At 39.7% G+C, this 27,360-nt stretch overlaps 2 protein-coding genes across 4 annotated transcripts in view; both read left to right on the top strand.

Annotated features, from left to right (window-relative positions):
* The window catches only part of ssbp2a (single stranded DNA binding protein 2a), a 58,614-nt gene extending 37,898 nt beyond the window's left edge, over nt 1-20,716 (top strand). The window contains exons 3-15 of one of the 3 annotated variants that reach the window (XM_026187035.2): nt 15,151-15,240; nt 16,624-16,683; nt 16,790-16,856; nt 17,750-17,820; nt 17,933-18,000; nt 18,441-18,489; nt 18,569-18,604; nt 18,696-18,750; nt 18,856-18,926; nt 19,010-19,088; nt 19,242-19,270; nt 19,358-19,456; nt 20,071-20,236. In XM_026187035.2, the coding sequence (XP_026042820.1) occupies nt 15,151-15,240; nt 16,624-16,683; nt 16,790-16,856; nt 17,750-17,820; nt 17,933-18,000; nt 18,441-18,489; nt 18,569-18,604; nt 18,696-18,750; nt 18,856-18,926; nt 19,010-19,088; nt 19,242-19,270; nt 19,358-19,456; nt 20,071-20,100 (804 nt within the window). In that variant the 3' untranslated portion in view covers nt 20,101-20,236. Of the gene's footprint in view, nt 1-15,150; nt 15,241-16,623; nt 16,684-16,789; nt 16,857-17,749; nt 17,821-17,932; nt 18,001-18,440; nt 18,490-18,568; nt 18,605-18,695; nt 18,751-18,855; nt 18,927-19,009; nt 19,089-19,241; nt 19,271-19,357; nt 19,457-20,070 lie in introns of all 3 variants that reach the window. The other 2 variants (XM_026187033.2, XM_080309150.1) reach the window with 2 other exon arrangements.
* A 3,433-nt stretch (nt 20,717-24,149) lies between these two features.
* LOC113033504 (uncharacterized) lies at nt 24,150-26,098 on the top strand. Its single transcript, XM_026187353.2, has 6 exons — nt 24,150-24,326; nt 24,673-24,815; nt 25,108-25,172; nt 25,262-25,396; nt 25,545-25,643; nt 25,734-26,098. Exons 1-6 carry the CDS (start codon nt 24,222-24,224, stop codon nt 25,787-25,789), a joined length of 603 nt encoding a protein of 200 aa, XP_026043138.1. The 5' UTR covers nt 24,150-24,221; the 3' UTR covers nt 25,790-26,098.
* The last annotated feature ends 1,262 nt before the right edge of the window (nt 26,099-27,360 follow it).

A 27,360-nucleotide genomic window follows, 5' to 3' on the forward strand; every position in this document is an offset into this window, starting at 1 on the left:
GAAGTGATTCTATTAAAGATGACATAATAATCAAAGTCTTTGCAATGATCTTCTAAATACATTAGAAAAGACCACACTATAGCCTCATCTCTATCTAAGCTGCAGGATTTAAATCTTCTGTCTTTTTTTTATTTTTTTGCCCACCCTCCCCTCTGTGTTCAGTCCATCTCCCTTATCTTCCCCAGTGCCGTTGAACCAAGGAAAGATAGTGGTGGACGAAGAGTAACACCCCAGCGCCAAAGTGACTATCATTTTCAGCTCTGTATGTGTATCTGACAGTGTATCAGCCTGCAGCTCCACCTCGCATATTATACAGCTCCTTGCAAGACTCGGAGATGTTTACAAGGGTCGATAATGACATCAGTGATAAAGGAAACACAACCAGTATGCCCTCCCCCCCTCCCCCCTCCATCATAGTCACCCCCTGTGCAGCTGATATCACCCTACCTGTAATCGCCCAGTGAGACCAAGCAGATTAGCGCAGTGGTGCCATTTTACCAGGTAATCACCTGTAATGTTACACTAGAGAGTGTCTGGGTGCTGGTGGGGATTGTGTTATACTGATAATGTGCTGCTAAAGTCGATAAACATGGCAAAGATTTTGAAAGATTGTGATAGTGAAAGACTGTTGTGCTAGAATAAAACTGAGAAAATGCTAAACTCAACTGCGAGAAATTAGCCTTTCATAATAAGTTCTTTAGTCTTTACACATAAAGCTCATTTCCCCACTTTATATCCACTTTATATCCACTTTATATTTTCCACCTGCTGTCCACCCCACAGTCATGCGTATATGTGACATTTCCAACTTTTATTTTTTGTTTATTTGTCAGGTCTGCATTTCTGATTATTATCGTCTAGGTTTTACTTTGGTTTTGCTATAACCTTAATAAGCATCCACACAAAAAACAACCACAGACAAAAGAAAGTCAGTGACATTTAGTGGCTTCCAAGCAAGGACAGGCAAACTAGCAAACATGAAACTCTATATTTGGTATTACCACCTTTATTTTTCAGTCAAGGCTGAACTCTCTTAGCCAGCTTTCTTCTGTAAGTAGTCTTCAGAAATAGTTCTCTAGGCTTCTTGGATGCTGGATGACTTTTGTTCTGGTCTCTATCAAGATGATCCCACATTGCATCAACGATGTTGAGGTTCGAGCTCTGGGGAGGCCGATCCATGACGGATTCTGTAACTAATTACGTGTTTTTGTGACCGACTGCTAGTAAGTTCCTAAAGTTACAATTTTAAATGTATTTCTCTAATGTGTAGACACAACGCTCGATTCCTTGAGTTGGGTGCATTTTATAATGCTTGAATGATTCATTTATCAGGGATTAGCCTTGATCATATTTTCCATGTCCGCAAGTCCTCTAAGGTCCACTCAGGTCCGAGGTACAATGTTGACACCAGACGGTGAACATGAGAGTTCATGCAGGTGTTCACGTGTCCCTGTTTTTTCATATACAGAGAATTTACTTTACCAATTGCATGTACCAACTATGCATGTGCCCTGGGCAGATATCAAGCAGACTTTAAAGATGTTTAACAGAAATAACTATTCAGCCATATAATTAAGGCTTTGAGGGCCTTAACAAACAAAAACACACTCTCTTAAAACGGAAAATGGTCAGGTACAAAGACTGATACTTTGTGAAAAAGCAGCCAATGTTTATAGAAAAACCCGAAGACTGTCAGGAAGGCTGGAGAACTATTGCTCATGAACACTTAAAAAAGACCAAAGTCTGACTCCTTGGACACAAAATAGAAAGAAATGAGGTGCGGCTCAGGCCTTTTGCTTAAAAAAAAAATGGTTACCTAGGCAACCAAAGTCTGGAATGGTTGGAATGCCGATTAGTGAACAAACATCGGTGGCAAAACAATGTGCAACACACAAATCACTTCCTGTGTGGATGTCCTCTTTAGTTTAATCTTTGTAGTGCCACTTAATATCCAGACCTTTAACACTGAACATTAAAGCCTTGCTTTTGGGTCATTATTGCTTGAAGTTTGCCAGATGTCAACTTTACTCATCTGTATATACCACTGGTAACTATGTTTTCCTGAATCTTTTCTTTGCTCATCTTTTACTAAAGGACAGTTGACCAGATGCTGCAGTTTTAAATCTTTGCCTGGTGATATTAGTCGACAGTTGCGTTGCTATATCTGAAACTGACTTCTCAACTTCTATTTTGTATTTTTCTGTTTTTCTTGTTTTTTGTTTTCTTGTTTGCATCCCATTACAAGAACGAGCAAGCTTACCGTTCTTAAAATGTGAAATTATATCATTTTGCTTGTTCTCAGTTAATTAAAAAAAGTAGACCTAGTATTCCACAGTATTTTCTCTCATTATTCTACATTTGTACTGAGAGTATCGGCAAATCAAGCACCGTGCGTGATCATTAGAGCTTTTGCTAAAAAGCTAACATGAAAATTATTAGGTAGTATAACCATTCAACGTCAGGACTGATGCTGATTTTACTGTGAAAAAGCACAGGTCACTACAGGGGTGGCTGAGGTGGTAGAGTGTGTCATCTACCATTTGTAATGTTGGTTGTTCAGTGCGTCACAGAGTCTGCGTGGCGAAGTGTCCTTGCCCCCGGTGCATCCATCGGGCTGTGAGTGTGTGATTGTTAGAAAGCACCAAAGCTATAGAATAACATTTTGTTTGAATGCATGAATGTAGCTTGTAGTAAACTGTTCATGAGGTATGTATAGAAATATGGAAACCACCCTTTTTGTTTTGATTGTTTTCATTTAGCTATTTCATTGAGATTCTTTGTAAACCCCACATAGCTTGAGGCTAATTGCAGATTCGATTTGATTCGATTAGATTTATTGTCATTGAAAAAGAATATAACTCAAACAACATCAAACCAGAAGTGCAAATAGTATTTGTACATATGTAAATATATACACATACATATAAACAAATCAATTACAGTACCAGATTACATACAGCAATACAATGCAGTGCATATACTGGATTTTTCCATTTAGGGTGTTTTCACAGCTGTGGTGTTGAACTCTGGTTCGTTTTCCCCCGTGGTGCGTTTCATTTGTCAAGGTGTGGACTCAGTAATTGCAGAGCAAAACAATCACACCAAAACCCTGGAGAGGAGGTGGTCTTGGTGTAGTTCCACATGAACTCCAGTCCAGTTCGTTTATGGTGTTAACGTGATCCAACCTCGATCCAAACCAACCACCAGGCAGTACTGTAGATGTGCAAAGGTCTGGGCAGACGAACAAATAGCTGTGAAACGAACATAAATTCTCTGTCCTCCTATAGTCCAGAGCACAACACCTTATTTCTGTGTTGACTTTTGATGCTCCCGCCCCAGACACATCTGGCCAATAAGCGAACTGAATATTTTCACGCAGTTTGTAGTGATGGATTTTGATTCACTTGGAGTTCACTTGAATTTTTCTCCGTGTGAAAATAAACCAAACCATGGGAAAAAGCTACAAGTTTACAAACTCGTGAGCTCATTCAAACCACACTAAACAAACTAGAGGTGTGAACATTTCCTTACAAATCTGATATTTGCTCTCATTTAGGCCATCGTGCTATCATCACTTTTCATACTAGCACTGACTAGAAGCCATATTAGACAACTTTCACTCTGGGCTTGCAAGTCACTATTCTTGAGCCTCATCTTGGACTTTCCCTCGTAAGAGCTCAAAGATGACATAACCTTGGTGTTTCAACTGAATTTGGTTCAGACACTTGCAAGTAGCTCTGGTACAGTGTGGGCAAACAGGAAAGGTCTGCTCCAAGCTTTGAATAGCAGAGGGTGATTTTTAAGTCTTGAAACTGAAAAGTGAGTTTGGGCTGGGATTCCACAGTGGGGTGTGTTGATCTGTCTTGCTATGGGAGATGTGAATAATAGATGATTAAAAGGAGAGCACACCCATTCTCATCTCTACGCTTCGTTTTGCCTCTCTCATATGACATTTACAGATACAGATACTCCAAAGTTTTATTCTGTGGATACACATATTCACACTGTGATATTGTGCATATATGAATGTGTGTTTTTCTTGTTAGTGTGTGTGTGTGTGTGTGTGTGTGTGTGTGTGTGTGTGTGTGTGTGTGTGTGTGTGTGTGTGTGTGCGTGCAAAGAGGGAATCATGCAGAATGGAAGCATCTCTTCTTTCCACACCCTCCCTCCTTGTTCAGGAAGTGGACTAATGGCATTTGATAGGATGGAGTGAGTAGAAACGAGGGGGAGGGAGGGGGAACACATTTCCTTCCTGTGTAGCGTGTCATTCGTAGATCCTGATGTGGCCTTGAGACTCAGTGTTAACTGTTATGCACAGCCCGCTGCAGCCTTTCACCTAAAGGCTCTCCAAGACAGCCACTGTGCTCAGTGAAGAATTCGTGAACCTGCCCCTCGAGCTTTTACTTGAACATTTTCTCGCAGTCTCAGAGATTTTTCCTTCTGCCATTTTTCCCCAGCTGCTACTGTAATTCATAAATGAAAATATGTCAACCTCTGTCACTGGCCATCGTTCACAGGTTAACTGAAGCAAATAATTTCACTTATTAGTTCAAGTTATCTGCTCTTCTTTGTGTTATGAAATGGTTAATTCTGTGTCTGTAGGGAGGTGGACTCTCGCTAGGTGGGAAGTAGTATTAGTTAGTGGTAGTGAGAATTTATAGGATAACTTAGTAGTGGTCTGCTCTGAGTATTTCATAATAAATCCTGTTGTTCCATTAAACAACCAAAGCCAACAGTGCTTTCACCTTATCGCATCTGAGGCACTTTACCCAGGTCTATAATATTATACAGATATAAATACTGTTATTTAAAACTGCATACACATTCAATATTGCTGTGTTAGTCTGAAGAGGGTGCACCTGTGTGTGACTTAAATGTCAGATTAATAATAATTTTATTGTTTCTAAGGTCAGAAGTTGAGTATTTACTCTCTTAAGCAGACAAATGTGATACAATCAAAATGCAATGTTGAAAACAGGCTAAAAGAAGGAATCAACAAATTTAAACACACCTGTGATTTCGGATTAGGCATAACTGCATGAATGTGGTTTTAATATGACCTGTGAACAGGAAACTTTGTGAATTTTGGAGTCTGTCTGTTTTAAGGTGTCTGAAAATAAAAGAAAGGCTGACTGTGAGGCTTTTCAAACTTGGAAAGTGATCCAGGAAATTCTAAGACCAGCTACAAATCAGTGGAAGTGCATTTGCAGCATTAATCAGGAGGTATAGAACGAGCCACAGCGGAACTAATCAGAGCCAGAGGAGTATGTTAAAAACGTTACCTCACCTTAGTCCAACAGAGCAAATCTGGGGTATCTTAACCCTGTAACACCTGGTGTGTCATATTTGATACATGAGTTTTTGAGACCTCCATTTAATCAGCGTTATGGTGACCATATTTTGACTTCCAAAAAAAAGAGGACACTGTCATGAAGAACTTTAATAATACTGTTTGTTTAAAGAAAACTTTAACACATTTAAACGATGCCTTCTCTGAAGTGAAATAAAAAATGTCATATAGGCTTTTACAAGTCAACAAGTGCAAAAGAAGGTCGGTCACCCTAATCGGTGTACCCCCCCCCGCAAAAAATACAGTTGTAAGCGATAAACTGCAGAAAAATACTGGATGTAGCAGATATGCAGCCTTTATAGGGTTAAAGAGGAAGACAGGCAACATAACCCGTCTGTCCAGGAGCAGGTTGTAAAATTGAGGCTCTGTAGAAATTTGAATATCTGACGGAAGATTCTATCATCAAATATAAAGGTGAACAAACCAAATAATAAAGGCTTGAAAAAAGGAGTGACTTCCTGCTGTTGGGCCTGAATACCAGACTACTGGAGTATTGCAGTTACTGTAAAGTAATATCATTTTCAATTATTTGATATTTAAGTGATGGTAAACACAGATGAACTCACCTATGCTGCATGATGTAAACAGATTGTCAGGTCAGTTTTACTACAGCAGGACATTTTATGTGGGATACATATTTATTAAACTTCTTGTAATGGGGTGGTAAATTAATACATACATAAATAAATAAATAAAAATCAGACAGAGCTGATGTGTGAGGCTGCGTGAGACAGAGAGGTGGAGGGACCGCTTCAGGTTTACACAGCGATAGAAACAGAGAGGGAAGGTAGACACAGACAGCCTTTTGAGATTCCACTCACGCATCTCTGAGTGTCTCTCAGTCTCTGCAGTATTGAATGAAAATGACTCCTCACCTTCACATGCACACACACTCACACACACCCCCAAGCTAAGTATACATGCATCACACACAAACACACACACGCATTAATCTGTAAACATGGAGGGATGAAAGAGTTTGCAAGTTATCTTGTTAAGTATTTGTGAGCCCTTTAGTGTGATGGGATTAGTGTACTGTGAATGTAGTATGGAGGAAGTCTGATTAAGTTGTAAAGTGTTGAGCTGCGGCGTAATTGCCCTACATATGAATGACTACGGAGTTCTTTCGATGCATTTTTGTGCTTTTTATAGAAAAGTTTAGCAAATTACATGTTTGGGTCGTTTTCAGGCATAAAGCAGGAGATGCTTCGGGAGAGAAAGCGCCATTTCTGATGGAGAAATTATACATATTTCCATAATATGGGAAGCTTTTTGATAACAGAGTGGACGTGGTAGATCTAATACATCTAATACTTCAGTGAGTAAACCTCGAATTCGGGTGATTTTTTTTTTCCCCCCTTGTTTGTTGTGACATATGATACATTTACTGCCTTTTTTTCTTTCACACAGGAAAGACGCTGTTATATTTACCAGTCTTCACAGTTTGAAATAGAAGCTGACCTTATTTTAGCCTCTTTTTTGGACCTTTTTTTTAAACTTCATAAATGGCAATTGTAGTTTGTGTTATTGTATGCCTTGTTGTGTATGTCTGGTATACTGTAATTCCCCTCCTGGAGGGTGGTGTTTTGAATAATTTATGAAACAAATGAGTTTGCCAGGAGATGCAGGTGTTCATCTGAGGACATTCGGGGGCTGTTCCACTGCCTCGGGTTTCATCACAAACACTTCGTTTAGCGTGCAAATAACCGCAATGTGGGGAGAACACAACAAACACAGCGCTTCATTAAATGAAAAGCTGTAATGTAATGGGGTTCCCGAATGGGCAGACGGAAGAGTTGATTGTCTTGTTACGCTTCAATCAGGTCTTTCTGGATCGCTCTAGAAAATGATGGAGTATCGGAAAAGATACGAGTGTAAGAACAAAGATAGTTTTAAGAAAAGAAGTGAGGGAAATTGCTTAAAGTGGACTGAACCTTACTCTTCTTGAAGATAAGTTCATTTGTTATACACTTTAATCAGCTCATCCGGCCGAAGGATCGACTATCTTATGGCGTGGCGAGGAATCCATCTGCTAGCCTACTCCTCCTAGTGTAGTGAGTCTTCACACAAACTGCGCTCAAGGTCAAGGTAACATTTGTCGTTTCACAGACAATAACCTGTAAACTGTGATGGATAGTGAGCCGAATGAGCTCACTGACATTCTGGTTATCTGTATATCTACAGATGGGTGTGACAAATTAAAGGAAAACTCAAACGCTGAGCGTTTTAGTCATTGTGGTATCATGGTTCAGGTCGATGTTACATACATGCATGCAATACCTTTTCCCCGCCATTGTGCATTCATTAAAACAATGCTCTCTAACACATGATCAATACAGCAAAAAAGGCAAAGACTTTTGGAGTAACAGAATAGCTCAGGTCAGATTGTTGTGACCCAGCACTGTAAAAAGACCCCTTAAAATTTAAAAATTTACTCTCATTGTGTGGATGCTTTAAGCATCCACACTATTGAGTTCCTGTTTCTCTTTATTCTTTATTATTATTATTATTATTATTATTCTTCAAGTTGCTCATTTTTCGTCCTTTAACTACTTCCACAATTTTTGTGCTATTTTCACCGTTCAAACTTTAAACTATTCTGCTATTTCTGCTAATTTGCGCTATGATTTTTGCTATTTTTTGCTATTATACTTTTTAAAATATTAAGCTTTTTTCCTTTAATTTGTCCCATTGAAATGAATGGAAAACTTCCAAAATTCTGCTAAATTTTGCTTGTTTTTGAAACTTAACTACTTCCTCATACTTTCGCCTAGAAAAACCATTCAAACTTTAAAATGTTCACAAATTATTGGGCTATTCATGTATGATTCAGCTTTTTCAAATCTTTTACCGTTTTACTTTTATGCCTCTTAAAGTTTTGAGTTGCAAAATTGTGATTTTTCACAAAATACATGCGTTGTTATGGTTGCTATGCTCTTGGCTTCCAGTGTGTCACTGAAGGTTTTGCAATTTTCACTTCATGTCCGAACAACTTCTTGCTACTTGCTCAATTTTCACTCAACTTCCACAAATTATACATCAAAACGTAGGTATTTTTGCTGGCTTTCAGAAAATGTCACTATCATTGTTGTGGGATTTATAGAATTTTTGCAAATCTCCTCAGACTAACACAATGTCAGAAAACTCTCCATATAAAGTGAATGGAGAGCTTGTTCAAAATCATCGCTGCATTTCTGTAATGAGAGGCATATTCGAATCGTCATATCTCCTTAACGAAGCAAAGTTAAGACATGAGGCTTGTCCCGGTATATCTTCAGACACTCCTGACGCTCACAATTCAAGAATTTCTTTCTCACCTATTACCGTTCTGAAATGAGTTGGACTTGTTTGAGGGTAGGAAATTTGTCCTTCGCTCAGATTTCTTCAGATTTCAAACTGTGGAAATGAACCACTTTTTTCTCTCGTCATAACTTTTTGTTGGATTTCCACAGAGACCTGAAAATTTCTCTGACTGTTCACCAAAGCCTGCTGTCTCTTACGGTGAAAGAATGATATCGATACTCCAAATAGATTTAGAGTTAGAAAGCGTTGTTTGAGGGCAAGTCAAGGCAGTTTTTGCTTCGCTCTGCTCAGTTATGGTGCATTAGAAGTCTAATATCTTTAATAATTCATATTTTAATGATAAATTGTTAACACTGGAAGATTCCCCCATCTCTTCTGAACAAAACGGTGTAAGAATGACCGCTCTAGCCCCTACGGTTAGGAAATTATGGTCATTTGTTTGAGGGAAGTCCTCACTATGAGAAATAGGCTGCAATAATCCTGTGCCTCTCTGTCCTGCGTGTGTAAAAAGATGCACCTGTTTTGGCGGGAAAACGTAAACAGCCACTCTGATTGGTGGATTTAAATTCGGCAGCTCTCTCCCTCTGTGTCTGTCTGTGTGTGTGTGTGTGTGTGTGTGTGTGTGTGTTTAGTGGGAGAGAGAGGACCCTGCCCTTATTTGGCAGCATGTCATTGTAGGATTTAAATTGAATATAGTTAGACTGGTTGACTGGATTAGAGCCTGTGTTTGTGTGTCCCTCTGTGCATTTGTGTTTCAATATGCCTTCATATTTGTAATTTTGTAAGTTATTACTATTCTGCTAAATGATACTATTTCTGCTTTTCATAAGATTTGTGCCTAATATAGTATTTCTGCTAAATTATAGTATTTATTATTTTTATAGGATTTGTGCCAAACATAGTATTTCTGTTAAATTATAGTATTTCTGCTTTTTATACTATTTGTGCCTAATATAGTATTTCTGCTTTTTATAGGATTTGTACCTAATATAGTATTTCTGCTTTTTATAGGATTTGTGCTTAATATAGTATTTCTGCTAAATTATAGTATTTCTGCTTTTTATAGTATTTGTGCTAAAACATAGTATTTCTACTAAATGTAGTATTTATGCTTAATCATAGTATTTCTATATATTTCTGCCAGGTCCCCAGGCAGCCAATCCTCTGTGAGGACTTAGACATTCAAATTTTCAAATCAGGGCCTGCACGGTTTCCCAGCCAATCATATATGTGTCCTGAGGCATTCAAATTTGCATATTGGGGCCTTCATGGCTTCTAAGCCAGCCAATCATATCTGAGGGCTGAGGAATTCAAATCCACAAATCAGGGCCTGCACAGCTTCCCAGCCAGCCAATCATGTATGTGGGCTCCAGGTATTCAAATTTGCATATTGGGGAATTCGTGGCTTCTAAGTCAACAAGTCATCCATGTCATATATCTCTAAAAATTCATATTTTAATATTAAATTGTCAACACTTGAAGATTCCCCCACCTCTTCTGAACAAAACGGTGTAAGAATGACCGTTCTAGCCCCTACGGTTAGGAAATTACGGTCATTTGTTTGAGGGAGTCGTCACTATGAGAAATAGACTGCAAAAATCCTGTGTCTCTCTGTGCTGCTGCGTGTGTAAACAGATGCACCTGTTTTGGTGGGGAAAAGTGCACAGGCTCTCTGATTGGTGGATTCAAATTCAGCAGTTCCCAGGCTGACCTAGAAACTTAGTCCTCTCTCCCTGTGTGTGTGTGTGTGTGTGTGTGTGTGTGTGTGTGTGTCTGTGACAGAGAGAGAGAGAGAGAGAGAGAGAGAGAGAGAGAGGCTTTTAATGGGATGATCTCATTCTAAGATTTAAATTCAATATATTTAGACTGGTTGACTGAATTGGATCTTGTGTGTGGGTCTCTATGTGCATGTGTGTTTCCTCATGTGTACATATTTGTGATTGTGTGGCTGTAATAAATTTTTTTGCAGATTTTTGTCATTTAACAAGTATATTTGAGGGACCCTCAGCATGTTCAGCATTTTTTCAGCTGTCCATTTTGCTTTTCCAATTTTTCTGTTTAACTTATTACTATTGTGCTAAATCAAAGCATTTCTGCTATTTTATAAGATTTGTGCTTAATATACTATTTCTGCTTTTCATAGTATTTGTGCTTAATATAGTATTTCTGCTAAATTTAGTATTTCTGATTAATTATAGTTTTTCTACTAAATCATAGTACAGTATTTCTGCTTTTTATGGGATTTGTGCTAAAACAAAGTATTTCTACTAAATGTAGTATTTGTGCTTAATCATGCCATTTCTGCTTTTTATAGGATTTGTGCTTAATATAGTATTTCTGCTAAATTATAGTATTTCTGCCAAATTATAATATTTGTGCTAAAACATGGTCTTAATTTAAAATTACAATATTCATAGTTCATCACAGTGTCTCTGGTAAATCACAATATTTCTGCTCTGTTGTACTATTTTTCTAAATCATAGTGTTTCTGTAATGTTTAAGTATTTTTGGCTAAATATATTCTTTCTGTTATCTTATACTATTTCTCCTAAATTCTTGTATTTTTGAGAAGTTATCATGTTTCTGGTAAGTTACAATATTTCTGCTAAATTCTGCTATGCTATTGTATTTCTGCCAAGTATTATGTTTCCTCTAAGATATTGCAGTTCTGCTAAGTTATTCCATTTTAGCAAACTTCTTTTGCTTCTGCAAAGTTTTTACAATTTCTGCAACTTTTCAGCTTTTTCAGCTACCTTTTGCATACAGCTTCAGCTTTAAGCATCCACACTGCATTTTCGCAGGAAATGCAAATTTTTCTAGTTTTTTTTATTTTTGTACATTTACTGTATTTAAGTTCAGTATTTATACTGAAGAAAAAGGTAGAGTCCAACACATTTGGCTTATGTTTTGCTGTCTTATAGGCAGGTACAGGTGTTGTCTAATACTAGTTTTTGTTGTTTATTAAAAAATATATATATTATACAGAAAAATAATAATCAAGCAGTTTTGTCATTACACAGTGTTTCTGTTTCACGCCATTGTTCATGGAGCATGTTTCAGCTGTACAGGTGTCACAGCTGAACAAACGGTGGTGCGCGGTCAAGCAGTGTTTTCCCTTCATGTTTTTAACTGGAAATGTAGCAAACAATGAAACTATAAAATGCTGCATGGACATTGGCAGCAAAAGCAATGATTTACCCGCCAAGAAAAATTGTTGTCGTTCCCCCAAATCCAGTTTCAGACAGGTTAATTTTCATTTAAGGGCTGAGAATTTTTGAGCGTTATAATTGGCCTTACAGCTTGTTCACAAATTGAATGGGCAATGAAGTCCATCAAATGAAGTGCAGTGGAAATTAGCGTCAGTGTTCGGTTGCATTTAAGTTCAGTGAGAAGTGTATGCAGAAGCGTTACACTGCACCACTGCTGGCAGCTACATTCACACAATAATGTACACTACCGTACGGTGTTAATGTGTACAGGCATTACCTCATTATCTCAGTGTTCCTCTCACTTGGCCTTGTCAGAAAAGTGTAAACACTGATGTGTGAGAGGTGTTAATGATGGATTCATTAACTGTGTAACAATCTGTGGATCTTTTGTGGTTGCTAAGGTTAAGTGCTGGAATATGTTGAGCTCGCTTGTGAATCGGTATTTAAACAGAACTGACAACGAGGAGTTTGCTGTGTGGATCACAGCATCGCTGTGGCTAACACGAGGTAATGGCACCACATTACTATTATACAGCGACACCAGGTGTTATGATTCTGCAGATCTTTAAGCTTTGCCGTCAGTTTAACTGAACAGATTTTATAGATTCTGTTTTCAGAGGAGGGAAGGACACACGTGATTCAGCCTTCAGTTTTGTATTTAGTAACTGGAAATAATGATCAGGTGAGTGGCGTGTCCACTGAAGACTGTCCCGTTTCTTTGCTCGAGAAACTCTTGGTTTGCTTTTGGATTTGGTTTGTGTGGGTCATTATCTGTCCATTGTGAAGCACTGTCTGATCGGTTTTGCAGCATTTGGCTGAATCTGAGCAGCGAGTACAGGCCTGCACACTTCACAGGTTATCCTGCTGCTACTGTTATAGCAGTCCCACTGGCAGCCATATATCCTAATGCCATAACATCAGCTCTACCGTTAGCTGTTTCTTCCCGGCTCTTTTAGATGTTTCCTGGCAAAGTCCAGTCTGACCTCCTTGTTCTTGAGTGTAACCAACAGTTCTACTTTCTCAAATCTAGGAACTAAAAGTAAACCAGCAGTCTTATAGCTAAGATCGGGGCCTGATTATTCAAGATTTAGTATGTGAGGAGAAGGATTTTTAATTCAGTTCTGAATTTAACAGCGAGCCAGTGAAGAGAAATATGCTCTCCATGCCTAGTTCCTGTCAGTACTCTGGCTGCAGCATTCTGGATCAGCGAATGGCTTTTTAGGGAGCTTGGGTATATGCCCACGTCCTTGAATGTGTTACTGTAGCAGAGGTTAAAATGGTTAAATGTTGTGAAGGGTTTTTATAACAGAGGAAAGAATTCTGCAATCATCCACTGCAGTTGTCCTCTGTGGTCTTGCAGGTCTTTTGGTGTTGCTGAGCTGAGCAGCGCATTCATTCTGTTTAAGAAGTTACCACACTGTTGGTTCGGCCACTCAAAGTTTTTGCTGTCTCTCTGGTTGGTTTATTTTGGGCGGTTTTCAACTCCTTCACCTAAAAATCTAAAAACTGCATTTTCAATATTTAGAATCAACTCAGCGTTTTTGTTTTTGTTCTCATTTGCTTCATTTGTCATTGTGAAAATGAGAGAATGGGCCATGAAGCTGCTTGCCACAACTGGCAAAGCAAATACGCCTGTTTCCAAATCCCAGTTTTACACTGTTTAACCCACGTGACTCTTCTAGAGATCAACGTATGGAGACAAACATGGGGGGAAAAAATCACTTCTTTTAAAGAGGCTTTGTTAAACCTGTGATTCATTCAGATTTTAATGTCATTTGACTCAACCTGATTTGTCGTAATCAAAAGGCACTTAACCGTCGGCAGCAGTACCAGAGCTTTTAGCGTTGCTGTAGTTTTCCATGTATGAGAGCTGGTCCTGCTTTTTGAGGCTTGTTGTTTTTGCTTTTATTTCTCCTCGTTGCCGTGTTTGGGTGTTTGGGGAAAATGCTGCTTTGTCAGCAGGTCAGGTAGATCCCCTCCTCCTCCCTCCTCCCGTTCTTCTTTTTCCGCCACAAACATTAAGCGCGCTCACACACTCACTGCCACATGCACACACACACTCATAATCTCTGCTTTGTCCTCTTTTCTCCTCTTTCCCTCCCTCTCTCGGTGCACGAAGGCAAACTCAGCAGACCTCCAGGCTGCCAGGGTGGAAAGGCATTCTGGGTAATCCAGGGTGCGAGGAGGGAGAGGGAATAAAAGGGGAGAAAAAATCCCAAAAAACAAAACACACTTGATGCAGTGCATGATTTTGTACACACAGAAACAGACACACACACCAAATCCAGCCTCCCGCTACTGAACCATGGAGCTGCAAATATCCATCTGTGTCCATCTGTACGTTCATCTGCTGAGACAAATACAGCCTATGTTTACAGCAGAATATAGAATCTAAAAACTGCACGGCATCCTGTTCGACATTGCTCAACATTAACGATCGAGAGATATGAGAGCGAAGGAACAGAGAGGGTGGCGGGGTGGAGCAGAGGAGGATACAGGGGTGTCGTCAGTCTGCTTTTATCTCAGCTCTGATTAAACCTTGTTCCTGTCTGACCTAAAAAGTCAGCTGGCGGAAACTTCAGAGACTGTTGGGTGAATTTTGCTGGATCTCTTTACACCCCTCCAGTGCCTTCAGAGGGGGAGAGAAAGTGAAAAGGAAGATCAGAAAAATAGAACAGAGAGTGGGCAGATACTGACACAGATGCAGCCACTCCGGCTTCATGAGCCCACTGTTCACACGTTATTGTGTACAATATATGGATGTACGTACACTCTCCCACACTGTGCGTTGTCTGCTCTGTATTCCTAAAGAGGATTAGGAAGAAGAGGCCGGTGCTGGGTGGTAACTTGGTTGTACAATGCGACAGGAAGCAGACAGAGGCAGTGCTGAAATGATCCAGCGCCACCCGTCTGGGACAAGCACAACAAAAACGCATTGAATAAAAATAAACCTGGGCCGGCATGGCAGGGCATCTGCAGAAACAGGAAATATCCCACTGAGGGAGAGAGATGGGGAAAGACCCTCGCAGTGCAGACTATGACTTTTATATAAGTGGTAGCAGGCTTATCTGGTATTTGGTGTTGGATGTGTTATCTTTGCAACATGGATAAGTAAATTCCTGCTTTGAGGAAGACAGAAATTATCCAAACTATTATATCTGTTTGCTTATTCTGCAGAAAAATGGAGAGTAGCTGATGAAACAGGTGAAAGAGGTGTTGAGTTTGTTGTTTCTGACAAGTCTGAGATCTGAGTTGAAGTCTCCCTTTTTCGCCATTTGTCTCTTTCAGAGTGCCGCAGCAGCACCGAGCCCAGTCCTCGGTAACCTTCCCCCAGGAGAGGGCATGCCAGTAGGGCCAGTCCCACCGGGATTCTTTCAGGTATGCATGCAACGCAGAGCTGAACGGCCATGTTTCTGTCACTCCAGAGGATGTAATATCAGCTCAAATTTAAGCTTCCCCATATTTGGCAGATTCAGTCTCACTTCATTTCAATTGCATTGTATTGAAACTGCTCCAAATCACAGCAACAAGCCATCTCCAGGCATTTTAAATTGAAAGAGCGCATTGCAAACATCCTAACTAGAAATCCAATGAATCCCCTAAGAGCAAGAACTCACTCTCAGATAACAACAACTGTATGTATATTCACGTACGTTACCTTTGAATATGTGTACAATCTCAAACACAACTAATCTGACAGGAGAGATAAATTTCTGGCACACAAAAACGCACACATGCAGCATTGCCCCAGATCATCTGTGAAGGCCTCTGCCAGTTGTACATCGATTAAACGTCATTATCAGTCAAATTCAGGCGCTCGGATTAGACGCAAAGATCAATAGTCTTCCCGGGCATTTCTTAGTTCCGCTTTCATAAACTCACATGTGAGTCCGAACGGCTTTTTCCGTCTGCTTCTGAAGATCAGTCGCTCTTTGAAGGCAAGGTCTTGTCAGGACCTTAGTTAAAGAAATATAATAATTACCTGATTGCCAGCTCTTCTGTCTGGTTTTTTGTGTATGAAATATAACGGAATATCTGCACTATCTTTTTTTTTTTTGTGATAAATTGCACATTATTTCCAAAGTCAGTCACAAATGATGCTTCGTTTTATTCATTCAAATTCTGTTACGTCATTTGCTGATAATGATTAGTTGTTTACATTTTTTAATTAATAGTAAAAAAAATAGTAACGCCATCACTAAAGAAACCTAAAATGCTGTAGCTTCATCCAGTTGATTTAAGCACAACTAAGACAGCAATTTAAGTGAAGGCTCTGATTAAATTAAGAGGACCATTGCTCTCTAGTGGCAGATTTCTGCATTGCTCCTCCACCACTGCAGAGTGGCTCTTCTGTCCGGGGTGGCATCAGTTCAGCAGACATAGCAACAGCATTGCTACTGTCTGTGGTGAGGACAAGTGAAAGCCCACTCACAGCTGCAAAAGAGCTCCTCATACAGGCTGCCAAATTCCACAGAGTTAACACACGCACTGACATCATTATCATCCTTCTTTTTCCTGTCATTTTTTTTCTCCCCCTCATAAATTCACTCCAGTGAAAATGCGGTCAGCTTCCTCCGTTTGCTGTATGGTTAAAGGAAAATGAGCCCTGAATTCAAGTGAAAACATAAAAGCAGCTCTGGTTGGTTCCCTGCTTTGAAGAGCGTATGAAGTTCCCACTGTGCCACCCTCTAAATCTTTGTTACACATGTGGTCAGTCCATTTATTTGTCTGCATGTAATATTTTATTTGCCTAATTTTTAGCCATTTATGTCACCTCGATACCCCGGAGGACCAAGACCGCCCCTCAGATTACCGAATCAGGTAAGAGCCAGACTGACCCCTGCAGGCAGCAGACGTAACTGAATTGTATAAATGAGCAACATCACAGTGATTATAACATTGGAGATGGATCCTCTTCTTTCTGTAGGGTCTTGGAGGAGTTCCAGGGAGCCAGCCTATGTTACCAAGTGGAATGGATCCCACAAGACAGCAAGGTGCATGCCCACACTGAAACACACACATATAGTCAATAATTACTTTATTTAACAATAATGCAGGCAGGATTTTGTCTTTTGAAATAATATTTACTGTGCGATCATAGCCTGATTGAGGTTTTGCCCTTAAAACATGCACCCTTATGTATTAACACGACTAAAAGAGGACTCTCCACCTATAGATCATGGATTCCTGAGCCAAATTTTACCGTAGTAGCTGTCAAGATATTTCATTACAAAATAAATAAACCCCATTATGACACTATAATTGGGAGAAGGGAATCACCAAAGTCAGAATGGGTTCCCGAGGGGATTGTGAAACAAAGGTTTTATGACAATACATTCTCTAGAGAATCCCTCTAGAAATCACATAACACACTGAAAATTGAAAGCGTTGTTATATCTGATCAAAGACGGTATATAAAGAAACAGTCGCCCTTATTCATTGCACTGGAAGAATGGCACGTTTATGAGTTTTTAATAGTGTTCAGATAACCGTGAAACCCAGTTGAAAGCTGCTTGTTACCAAGATGAACTCATGGTTAGCCTCTCCCTGATATACTATTATCATTAATATTAAAACCAGCATGTTCGGTATTCTTATGAATCAAGCATACTCCCATTTACGCAAACTACTCACTGCTCCAGACAACACTTAAATTATGCATGGGTGAAGATGGTGTTCAGCCGCTGTCGAACCAACATCAGACCAAGAAAACGGTGTCACTGAAGCAGCTGTAAATTTTAGCATTTGTGCCATCTAAGTCTCGTCGCCTTAAAAATGCATCCTCGTCTGTGGTTTGAGTTACCAAAGTGGCCACAAAAAGGTGTTAAACACAAAAATGCATGTTTGAAGAGAACCTTTTCTCATTCTGGTAAATCCTACACTTCAGGACATCCAAATATGGGAGGACCAATGCAGAGGATGACTCCACCCAGGGGCATGGTCCCACTAGGACCCCAGGTTTGGGTCAAGATGATTTTTCTTTGAGGACTACTTGCTGTAAGTTTTGTTTCTGATAGTTACTCTCATGTAGTCGTGTCCAAATGGAATTCTGGTTTCTGTTTTTTCCCAGAACTATGGAGGTGGGATGAGGCCACCACTGAATGCTCTGGTTGGTCCTGGGATGCCTGGTATGAGCATGTGAGTGGTATATGAATAACACCATAACACACGCACATATAGACAGAGTAGCATAAGGCCTATCTGAGCACATGAGCTTATAAAAGAGTAAAATACACTTGTCTGTGTATCTATTTTAAAAATGTAAGCTTACTCAGCACATTTTTCTCCAAATGTCAGCTATCTTTAATCACTCAGTAGAGTTGTTATAGTCAGCCGTTTCCTTTAACTGTCTTTTGCCTACAGCTTTACCACATGTTTTTAACTTTTGGCTCTGAACATGAAACCACAACCTTAACCTTTCCCTCTATTTAGTCTTCTTTAGTTTTTTCTTCTTCTTCTTCTTCCATTTACTTTTTTTCTGGCATCTGGGGAGCTTGTTATTGCCAGCTCTTCCCAAATAAATTGGAAACAAAGACCCTGCCAAATGCAAAAAACTCAAGTGTATGGGTGTTTTCTAGGGGACCTGGTGGTGGTAGACCCTGGCCAAATCCTCCCAACTCCAATTCTGTAAGTCCTGCAACAAAAATACTGAAGAAGTTTCATTTTCATTTCATGACTTGAGTGGTTTACTTCTTTGTCTTTGTAGACCCCATACTCTTCTGCGTCACCAGGAAGCTATGCGGTATGTATGTTTGAAACTCTTAAACTAGCTAAATAGGCTTTAATTCACAGGATCATGCATGAATGTCATGAAAACAAAACTCTCTTTTCAGGGACCTCCGGGGGGAGGAGGGCCACCTGGAACACCAATAATGCCAAGTCCAGCAGGTAAGCTCTGTGTGTATCAGTTGTATATGTGTATGTAGATATATAAACATGCTACTGACCTTTAATTTTCTTACTGTTTCCGTTTTCCTTTTTGTGTTGTGTCAGATTCAACTAACTCTGGAGATAACATGTACACTATGATAAACACAGTCCCTCCAGGTGGAAGCCGGCCAAATGTGAGTGGCAATTGGGTCTGTGTTAGTGTTACAAGTCAAACAGGAATACTGCTGTTAACTTGCCCTATGTGTGTTCTCCGAAGTTTCCTATGGGTGGAGGCAGTGATGGTCCATTAGGGGGAATGGCCGGGATGGAGCCACATCACATGAATGGCTCTTTAGGTACAAAAACAAGAAGCTTCTGTGTCCGGCAGGGGTAAAACAAACAAACTAAAAAACCTCTGGTTATGTTTGTCCCTGAATTGTCATGAAAAATTAGTATTCATTTGATCGTGGTGATGTGCATTATTTTCATACTTGTGTTCCCTCCTTCAGGGTCGGGCGATATGGACAGTCTCCCCAAGGTATGAGAAGTTTTTCACCTACTCTGAACTACACTTCTGATTTTTGTAGCAGATACTGTGATATATGTTTTATTTGTCTTTGAACAGAACTCTCCTGGTAACCTAAGTATGAGTAATCAGCCTGGGACGCCTCGGGAGGATGGAGAGATGGGAGGAAACTTCCTCAACCCTTTTCAGAGCGAAAGTGTGAGTGAAAATTAGTTTCTTAATATATGGGATTACTGGAGGTGTTTGCTGCTGAGAGTTCCCTGTAATACTTTGCCTTAAACGTGCCCATTTTTTATGCTAAGCTAAGATACTACTTGCTGTACTTTTTACCATGCGGATAATATCAGTCTTACTAGTCTCTGCAAGATATATAGACTGTATATAAAAGATAACACCACCACTGGTTTGCTGACTACTGTTCTGAAGCCTCGACTTTATGGCCATTGCCATCTTCTTTTTCTTTGTTTAAACTGGACATAGTGTATTTTCACCAGCATTATCTCTGGCTAGTTAGCTTAGTTCCCATGATGCAGCCGTGATTTTAAATGTGATGCTAATTCTTGCTGGTGAAACAAAGAGGCTTCGCAGCTGACTGCGAGTGCTCACAGACCTGATCCCTGTCTTCAAAGCAATCATTTCAAAGGCAACAAAGTCCCATTTGGCGCATATGGTCCTAGCAATTTTGGTCTCCAACCACTAATATGCTTCGTGTGACTGTTGCATAATTAAGACTGATGGCTAGAGATGTGCTTTCCTCTCTTAAACACATAAACAGTTGCGTTTTTATGTTTCTGCTTAACTTTTTTCTGCAGTATTCTCCAAACATGACGATGAGTGTGTGAGGGCTCTGGAAGCAGGTTTGGTCTGTCGCTCAATAACCTGGTGTGGCTCACCAAAAAGCAGTGAGACATGATATGATGCCATCTAGGCCAGTGACTCTTCCTCCACCACCTGCCCAATCGGACAGTAGCCCCAGGTGCCATCTTACTACTACTACCCCCCCTGACCGAAGTCCCACCCTTCCATGGTTTCTGTCCATGTTTCTACGCTCCTGTTTTTCTCCAGTTCTAAGTGGTGACTCTGCTACCTTCATCTGCTCTTCCTCTGCTCCAATGAGACTGTACAAAGGAACAAAATTGACCCAGAGGAGAACTGTAAATTTGCATACGGTGTGTATGAGAGTGCAAACAGTCCGGTCACAGACAGATTTTCCTGCCTTTGCATCAGATCACAAAGCTCGGCACCCAAAAACAAAATACCAGTAGCCTAAAGTTAAAATTCCAGTGAGTTTAAATATATAAAGTCACTGTTTGATTGATCTAAATGGCTGTCATCAAGTCTTCTTTTTTCTAATTAGTCTGTTTGCAGTACCAGAAGAGAAGTGGAGAGACATCGCAATCCTTGGGCCGATATTTGAGAAGTCTTTTTAGAGTATGTAAATGTCTAAAGACCGCATACATTGCATTTAAAGTTTTATACTATCAATGGTTTTCTCATCCCACTTGACAATATTTGTTTTCATATTTAATTTGAAGGCGAATGTTCATTAAGAAAAAAACTCGCTCAAGGCTTAAAGTGAGACTATGAACCTGCTTTAACAGCAGCCAACATGCAACAGGTGGAAATGGGAAATGTCTAAACACAAAAGTCGGCAAAGTGGCATTGTAGATAGGTCATTGCATTAGCTAACATTTAGCAACTAAAAGCTAATGGTCATACCAGACCAAGCAAGACAGATAAAGCAAAAGTCCTGAATGTATTGAACTAAGCATTCATGCATTCTAGTAGTTACGGATTCATCTTTCAATTAGTCTGAGGGAAAACGAGCTAATTCGTCTTTAAAAACTTCCATAGTCTGACTTTAAGTCACATAAGATCAGTCACTATGCTAATTGTAATTAAACTGAAGTCAGCATAAGGCTGAGGAATGTTTGCACAAAAGTTAGTACTCCGTAGTAATCCGTAGTACTCAGTAGTACTGTACAGACTGAAAGTTTTTATTTCACCTGAACTCTTACTACAATTCATCCTGTGGGTTTTTCCCATTATGTGCTTTTGTGGGGCCGAAACAAATGTTTTTGACAGAAATGAAGGAAATCATTAGTTTGTTTGTTTGTTTTACTTGGTGACAAAACATGCTCCCATATCCTAGACATAAAAATGTTCAAATGAGAAAGAGAAGTAATAAGAGGTAAGCAGTATGGATGATAAACTGCAAGCTTTGGTCACTCATACTTAACTGTCATCCGGAAAAACTGTGATTTTTAGTATGATGAACAATTGGTTGGTACAGAAAAATAAAACAAGCTCGTTTTTAAATAATCTTTGAAACCTTTTTCACTGCCCAAGATGAATTATTATCATGTACAAAGGGTGAATATTCCTGCAAACATTCTCCTTTCCCTTCCCTTACTGCAAAGTGTACAGCTCACAAATGTAGCTCCTCTGTCTTGTATGTGTATTTGATATTATTATTATTATTATTTAAAGATAATGCTAGAGAGAATTATTATTGCAAAGGGAACGATGGACTGATGGCGCACCATCACAGCTGACCTGAGATGTTTTATTTTGTTTTGTGTTAGATTGAAGCCATAAGTGGGAGTACATAAAGATCAATTTGTAAATTGGATCATTTTTTTTCTTTCTGTTTTTGTGACAGTATGTGGGACTCCATTTGTGACGTGTTCATTTTCTCTTTTTTATTCTTGTATTATGTTTTTGTAAATACACAGAGAAGTTTCATGGGTTTTGACTATGCTGATATAAAGCTTCTCTAACCTTAAAGTGTCATCTCTTTTCATTTTGAACAGACTTTGGAGTGCATTTGAAAGTATCTGCTGATGAAATTATATGAATATGATCACAATTGTGTTTGTTAAAGCTGTACTTAAATTTACCAAACCTGTTGTATAACTTCTATCAAACAATCATTTGGGGATGGATTTTGTACTTAAAATTTGATAGACAGGTAGATAGATGATAGCTTTACATGTATAGCTACATATTTTAATAATAATAGTAACAACAGCAAGTCCCCCAGAAGAGCAAGGGCTATGCTAGAGGCTATGCTAAAACTCGATGTTGTTACTCTAGTTATAAAAGTAATAACATCAAAGTTGTTATGGCTTATGTTGTTTTTATTACATCATGCTGATATCAGCCTGTTATGATGTCACTGTAAAGTCGTAGGCCATCGTATTGGAAAAAAAAAAAAAAAAAAGAGTGTGTTGTACAGCTCTCTCTATGCCAAGGGCTCAAACTCCAGTCCTCGAGGGCTGGTGTCCTGAAACCTTTCCATGTGTCCCTGTTGCAACACACCTGAATAAATTAGTAGGTCATTAGGAAGAGTATAGAACTTGACTGCAGGCTGAGGAGAAAACTCCTGACCCTACTCAAGTAAATTTAAGTAAATGTAAGTGTTTGGAAAAATGTACTTCTAAAAGTACTTTTATTTCACCATGTCATGAGCAGCTGTAACATGAATCAAATGGCTGAATTGCCACCTCAGGACACCGGCCCTCTAGGACTGCAGTTTGAGACCCCTGCTCTATGCCTTTCATATGCTGTATTACTCAATATGTTTTGGGGTTTGTTGGTTTTTTTTTAGTCAAGGTCAACTTTGATCTTGGGCACTAACAATGATGGTTAAGGTCAAAAGCTTCGCCAACCTATTCGTGTCCCCCAAGGCCCAGTTTATCACCGTAAAGTTTGCAGATAATACATAAAAACTGTAGTTAATATAAAATATTTTATCAATTTTCACATTCGGTGTGACGACCCGATTCTCAGCAAATCGGGTTGCGTCATTTTTGCAATATCTAGTTAAGTGTCCTCTGGTTTCTAATCATGTCTCTTAAATTCACCATACCTCCCCCCAATCTAAGAATATTTATCTCTATATTGACGTTCATAAACTTGACTTTAAGCCGTGTTTGTTCTGAGACTCATTAGTTTGATTTCCTTCCTCTGTTTCAGATCTGTGTCCCAATGAGAAGGAAAGTGCCGGAGATGTAAAGGGAAAAAGCAATAAAACACTGTTATCACCTGCTGTATCGCTCAAGTCTAACCAGAGACATCAACTGGCTCCATGAGTCACATTTGTATTCAGATGTGCTTTCGTTGATATGAGGGAACTCTGTATCGCTGATGTGTTGGTGCTCTTTTTTTTTTTTTTTATCTTGCAGGGAGTTCAATGTGAGACAGGTAGTTAAGCGTTTGTCGCACTCTGTGTTACTACCTGGTCTAAAGTATGTCTCTGTAGGTCATCCAGGTGATGACTGGGAGCTTTGGTAAAGACAAAGCTGATGAGACTCATAAAGCTATTCACTAATGAACCTGCGACATTCAGCAGTAGGTCTGCTAAAGACAAGTCAACAAACTAATTTCATTAATACTGCAGTTGGGTTAAATAATGTTGGAAAAGGATTTTTCTTGTCTCCTATATTAACTGAAATCTACAAAAGGACACGCTATGCTTGCTTTTGTTTTTCAGGAATCTGCTTTATTTGTACTTTCTGTGTTTTGGCTGACGCTACCCTGGAAATTCCAGTAAGTTTCCAGTGTTCTGCAATAACTGGCAATTCCAGGCTGCAACAGATGGTGATTGTGAAATTGTTTATTTCTGTGCCACCCTACCCAAATCTGTCAAATACTTTTGCTGCTGCTCACTTCATACTTGACGGATAAAGAGAATATCTGTTTCACATGTCTGTGAGAAGCTTTTGCAGGAATGCAGCACATTCATGTTGTTTGCTGTTTTCCATTTTGTTATTCTGCAAACGCGCGCACACCACAGATTAAAAAAAATTTAAAGCTTTATCCTTATCTGTACCAATATTGCACAATCCCATTAAAGACCACCTCCTGTCTTATATAACTTCCCCGCTGCACCTTCCCTATAAGAGTCCAGCTGTTGTGGTCTTGCAGTAGTATACAGCTGCCTGTCATTTGACTTGTCGTCATGTTCCTTCATTGTTCCCTGGCTTTGCTGGCTCTCTTCTCGCTCTCTGGTGCGTCTGATCCAGGCTGCGAAGAACTCATTAAGCCTGTGGAGGATCATAGCAAGGTACAGTGTCCTCAGCAGAGACATTCACCATGAAGCAGATCTGAGTTTAAATTGTTTTAAATCCCTGAGGGCTGAATCATCATCGCTGATGCTCCTAGCTCTAGCAAAAAAAAACAACAAAAAAACAAAACAGACTTGACCTTGGATGGTTAAAAAGGTCCCACTGGTGATTTTGCATGTATAAACTTATTATTATATATGATCACAGAAACAAGTGATGATCATGTTTATGCATGTGGTAAAGATGGTAAACTCCTTTCTGTTTTCAATAGAAATGCTGGTTCTTTAGAACCTGCTGTGAATCTCTTTGAAAGTTGAATTTACTTTTTCTTTTTTCTTTCTCTAGCTTTGGGGAAAATGGATATTTTACGCTGGAACATCAGACAGCAAAGAGCAATTAAAAGAGCTTAAAACTCTGCACAGCTTCTGGGTCGAACAGACTCCCATACCTGACAGTGAAGACATGCTCAGTCGCTTCGGACAAAAAGCGTAATTGTCAATATTTTCTAAATGATTTGTACTACCTTCAAGGCAGGGGTGTTAAACATAAGGCCCGTGGGCCAGAATCGGCCTAGCAAAGGCTCAAATCCAGTCCAGTGGACAATTTAGGAAGATGAGAAGGTGGGCATAAATTTGGGGCTTTTAACAAGGTTTACAGTTTTGTAATGAGATGAGTTTGACACCCCTGCTTTGAGGCATCAAATGAGTTACGTAATTTGACCTCTTGACTTTTTTTCTTTGTTTTTTCATGTGCTTATATTTTTTTCCTGCTCCTTAACAGGGATGGAAAATGTTATCATGGAAGTGTCAATGCCACCTTCTTAGGAAACTCTTCCACAGACACGTGTAAGAGATCACATGTTGTTATACTCACATTATCAAATAGTCACTGTGATGTAAAACAACATGGCAACCATCTAATTTGTATCTTACAGATTACTATAACTCCACCACTCATGAGCATATTGGCAAGCATCTGGCCACTTGCCCCGACTGCATGCTTTGGACAGACCACTTTGTGTCAGAGGTCGGCGGCGAAACCACAAAAAGCAGAGGCTTCAGGATCTTCAGTGAGTTGCATTTGCCTGTCTGTGTCCATATGTGTCCAACTTTTAGGACTCTGTAATGTTAATAATTAGTTTCAAACTGTTTTTTTTTTTTTATTGTTTTTGCCACTCTGTTGAAAATAATGTTAACACTGCCATCCCCTACCTCCAGCAAAGACTGGGACACTGGAGGCCTCTCATCTCGAAGTCCTCAAGAAACAGGCTGAGTGCCTCAACTTCACACTAGATTTATACTTTGCAAACACTACAGGTGAGATGCGTTCACCATCCACGCAAACAGTAAGCAGTACATCTAATGTAAACAGTGACTCATCAGTTTGATTTCCTTCCTTTGTTTCAGATCTGTGTCCATATGAAAGTGAAGCTGTAACAGATGCAAGACGGGAAGAACAATAGAGAAAAACACATTTAAGCTCCTTTCACTCGATCTCTCAGATCTATCCTGTAACCTGAAATTACTCAAGTGTTTGAAGTGTGTATTCAGATGTGTATCACAGATGTGCTGACAGATGTGGAGAAAGCGCTCTTTCATCTTGCGGTGGGTTCAGTCCAGGACAAGGAGTTTGTAACAGTGTTAACTCTGGCTGGGTTTTTTTTGTTTGTGTATGAATAGGTGCAATAGACTGATTTTACATTTACTAGAAGATGCAGTAAACTGTGATTTCTGATTTGTCTTGTATTCACATAAAGATTTACAGAAAGAAACTGTGTTTGCTTTCTTCTGTTTCGTGTAAATCCGGTCTATTGGTCAAACTTTGGCAAGTCTTTCCTGCGAATTTATAACTAAAACTTGGGCTTTTTTCCTTCAAAGCCCCTCCCTTCCTATATTTTTCCATCATTGGCCTTTATGTCCCATCCTGACAGTTTTGCACTGTCTGTGGAGTTTTAAATTGGTGTGTGGATTTTACAGTACGTGATATTAACCACCTATCAGCATGCAAAAAAAAAGAAAAATTGATTCTCTTCTGGTTATCCTTACCAAAGTTGCAGGGGGGCTGGAGTCTGTCCCAGCTGCCATAGGGCAAGAGGCAGGTTACACCCTGGACAGGTCACCAGTCTGTAGCAGGGCTAACACAGAGACAGACAGCTATTTGCACTCACATTCGCATTAACCTAACCCCACTAACTACATGTCTCTGGACTGTGGGAGGAACCGAGAGTACCTGCAAAGAACCCACGCAAACAAAGATAACAACAACACACAGAAAGGCCTTGGCCAGATGGTGGAGTCAACCCCAGGATCTTCTTGCTGTGAGGCAACAGTGATAATCACCATCACACCATACTGCAGTGTGGTGGTTAGCCAAAAAAATAAATAAGTGATGAGTATGTGGTAAAGATAGTAAACGCCTTTCTGAAGGTGAATACTGTTTTATGTTCTTCTGCACATTATACCTGTTAAACGCACATCATGCTGATACAGCAGGCCTTGTCTGGATGCATCTTGCACTCCACCTGAGAGATTCATCCACGGAACAGCGACCCCAGCCAGCAATTCCTAACTGAAAAGTTAGCCTTTTTTAAAACAACAACAAAATCAAATACTGATTCTCCTTCAAGCCCTGCTACAGACTGGCGACCTGTCCTGGGTGTACCCTGCCTCTTGCCCTGTGACAGCTGGGATAAGCTGGATGAATGTATGGATTCTCCTTCAGCTGCATCTCCTTGGTCTGAATTGAAATGCTATTTCTGAGAAACAAGAAGTGGCAAGTTTTGAAAATGATCTACCATATTTGTGATTGCAGCCTTATGCTAATTTTCCCCACTTAGCCCACTTAGTAAACCTAACCTTTAATATTTACCATTTAGCACGCGCATACACGCATCACCAACAAACACCAAATGAAGCATTATCTCTTTTGAAACCAGCCTTACACAATCCTATTACATAGTCCAACCAGCCCCTCTGCCCACCCCCTCTCTTATGTAACCTCCACTGAAGTCATCCCTGCCTCCCCACAGGAGCT

Source organism: Astatotilapia calliptera, chromosome 12 (genome assembly GCF_964374335.1).
Source record: "Astatotilapia calliptera chromosome 12, fAstCal68.1, whole genome shotgun sequence".
Classification (NCBI taxonomy): domain Eukaryota; kingdom Metazoa; phylum Chordata; class Actinopteri; order Cichliformes; family Cichlidae; genus Astatotilapia; species Astatotilapia calliptera.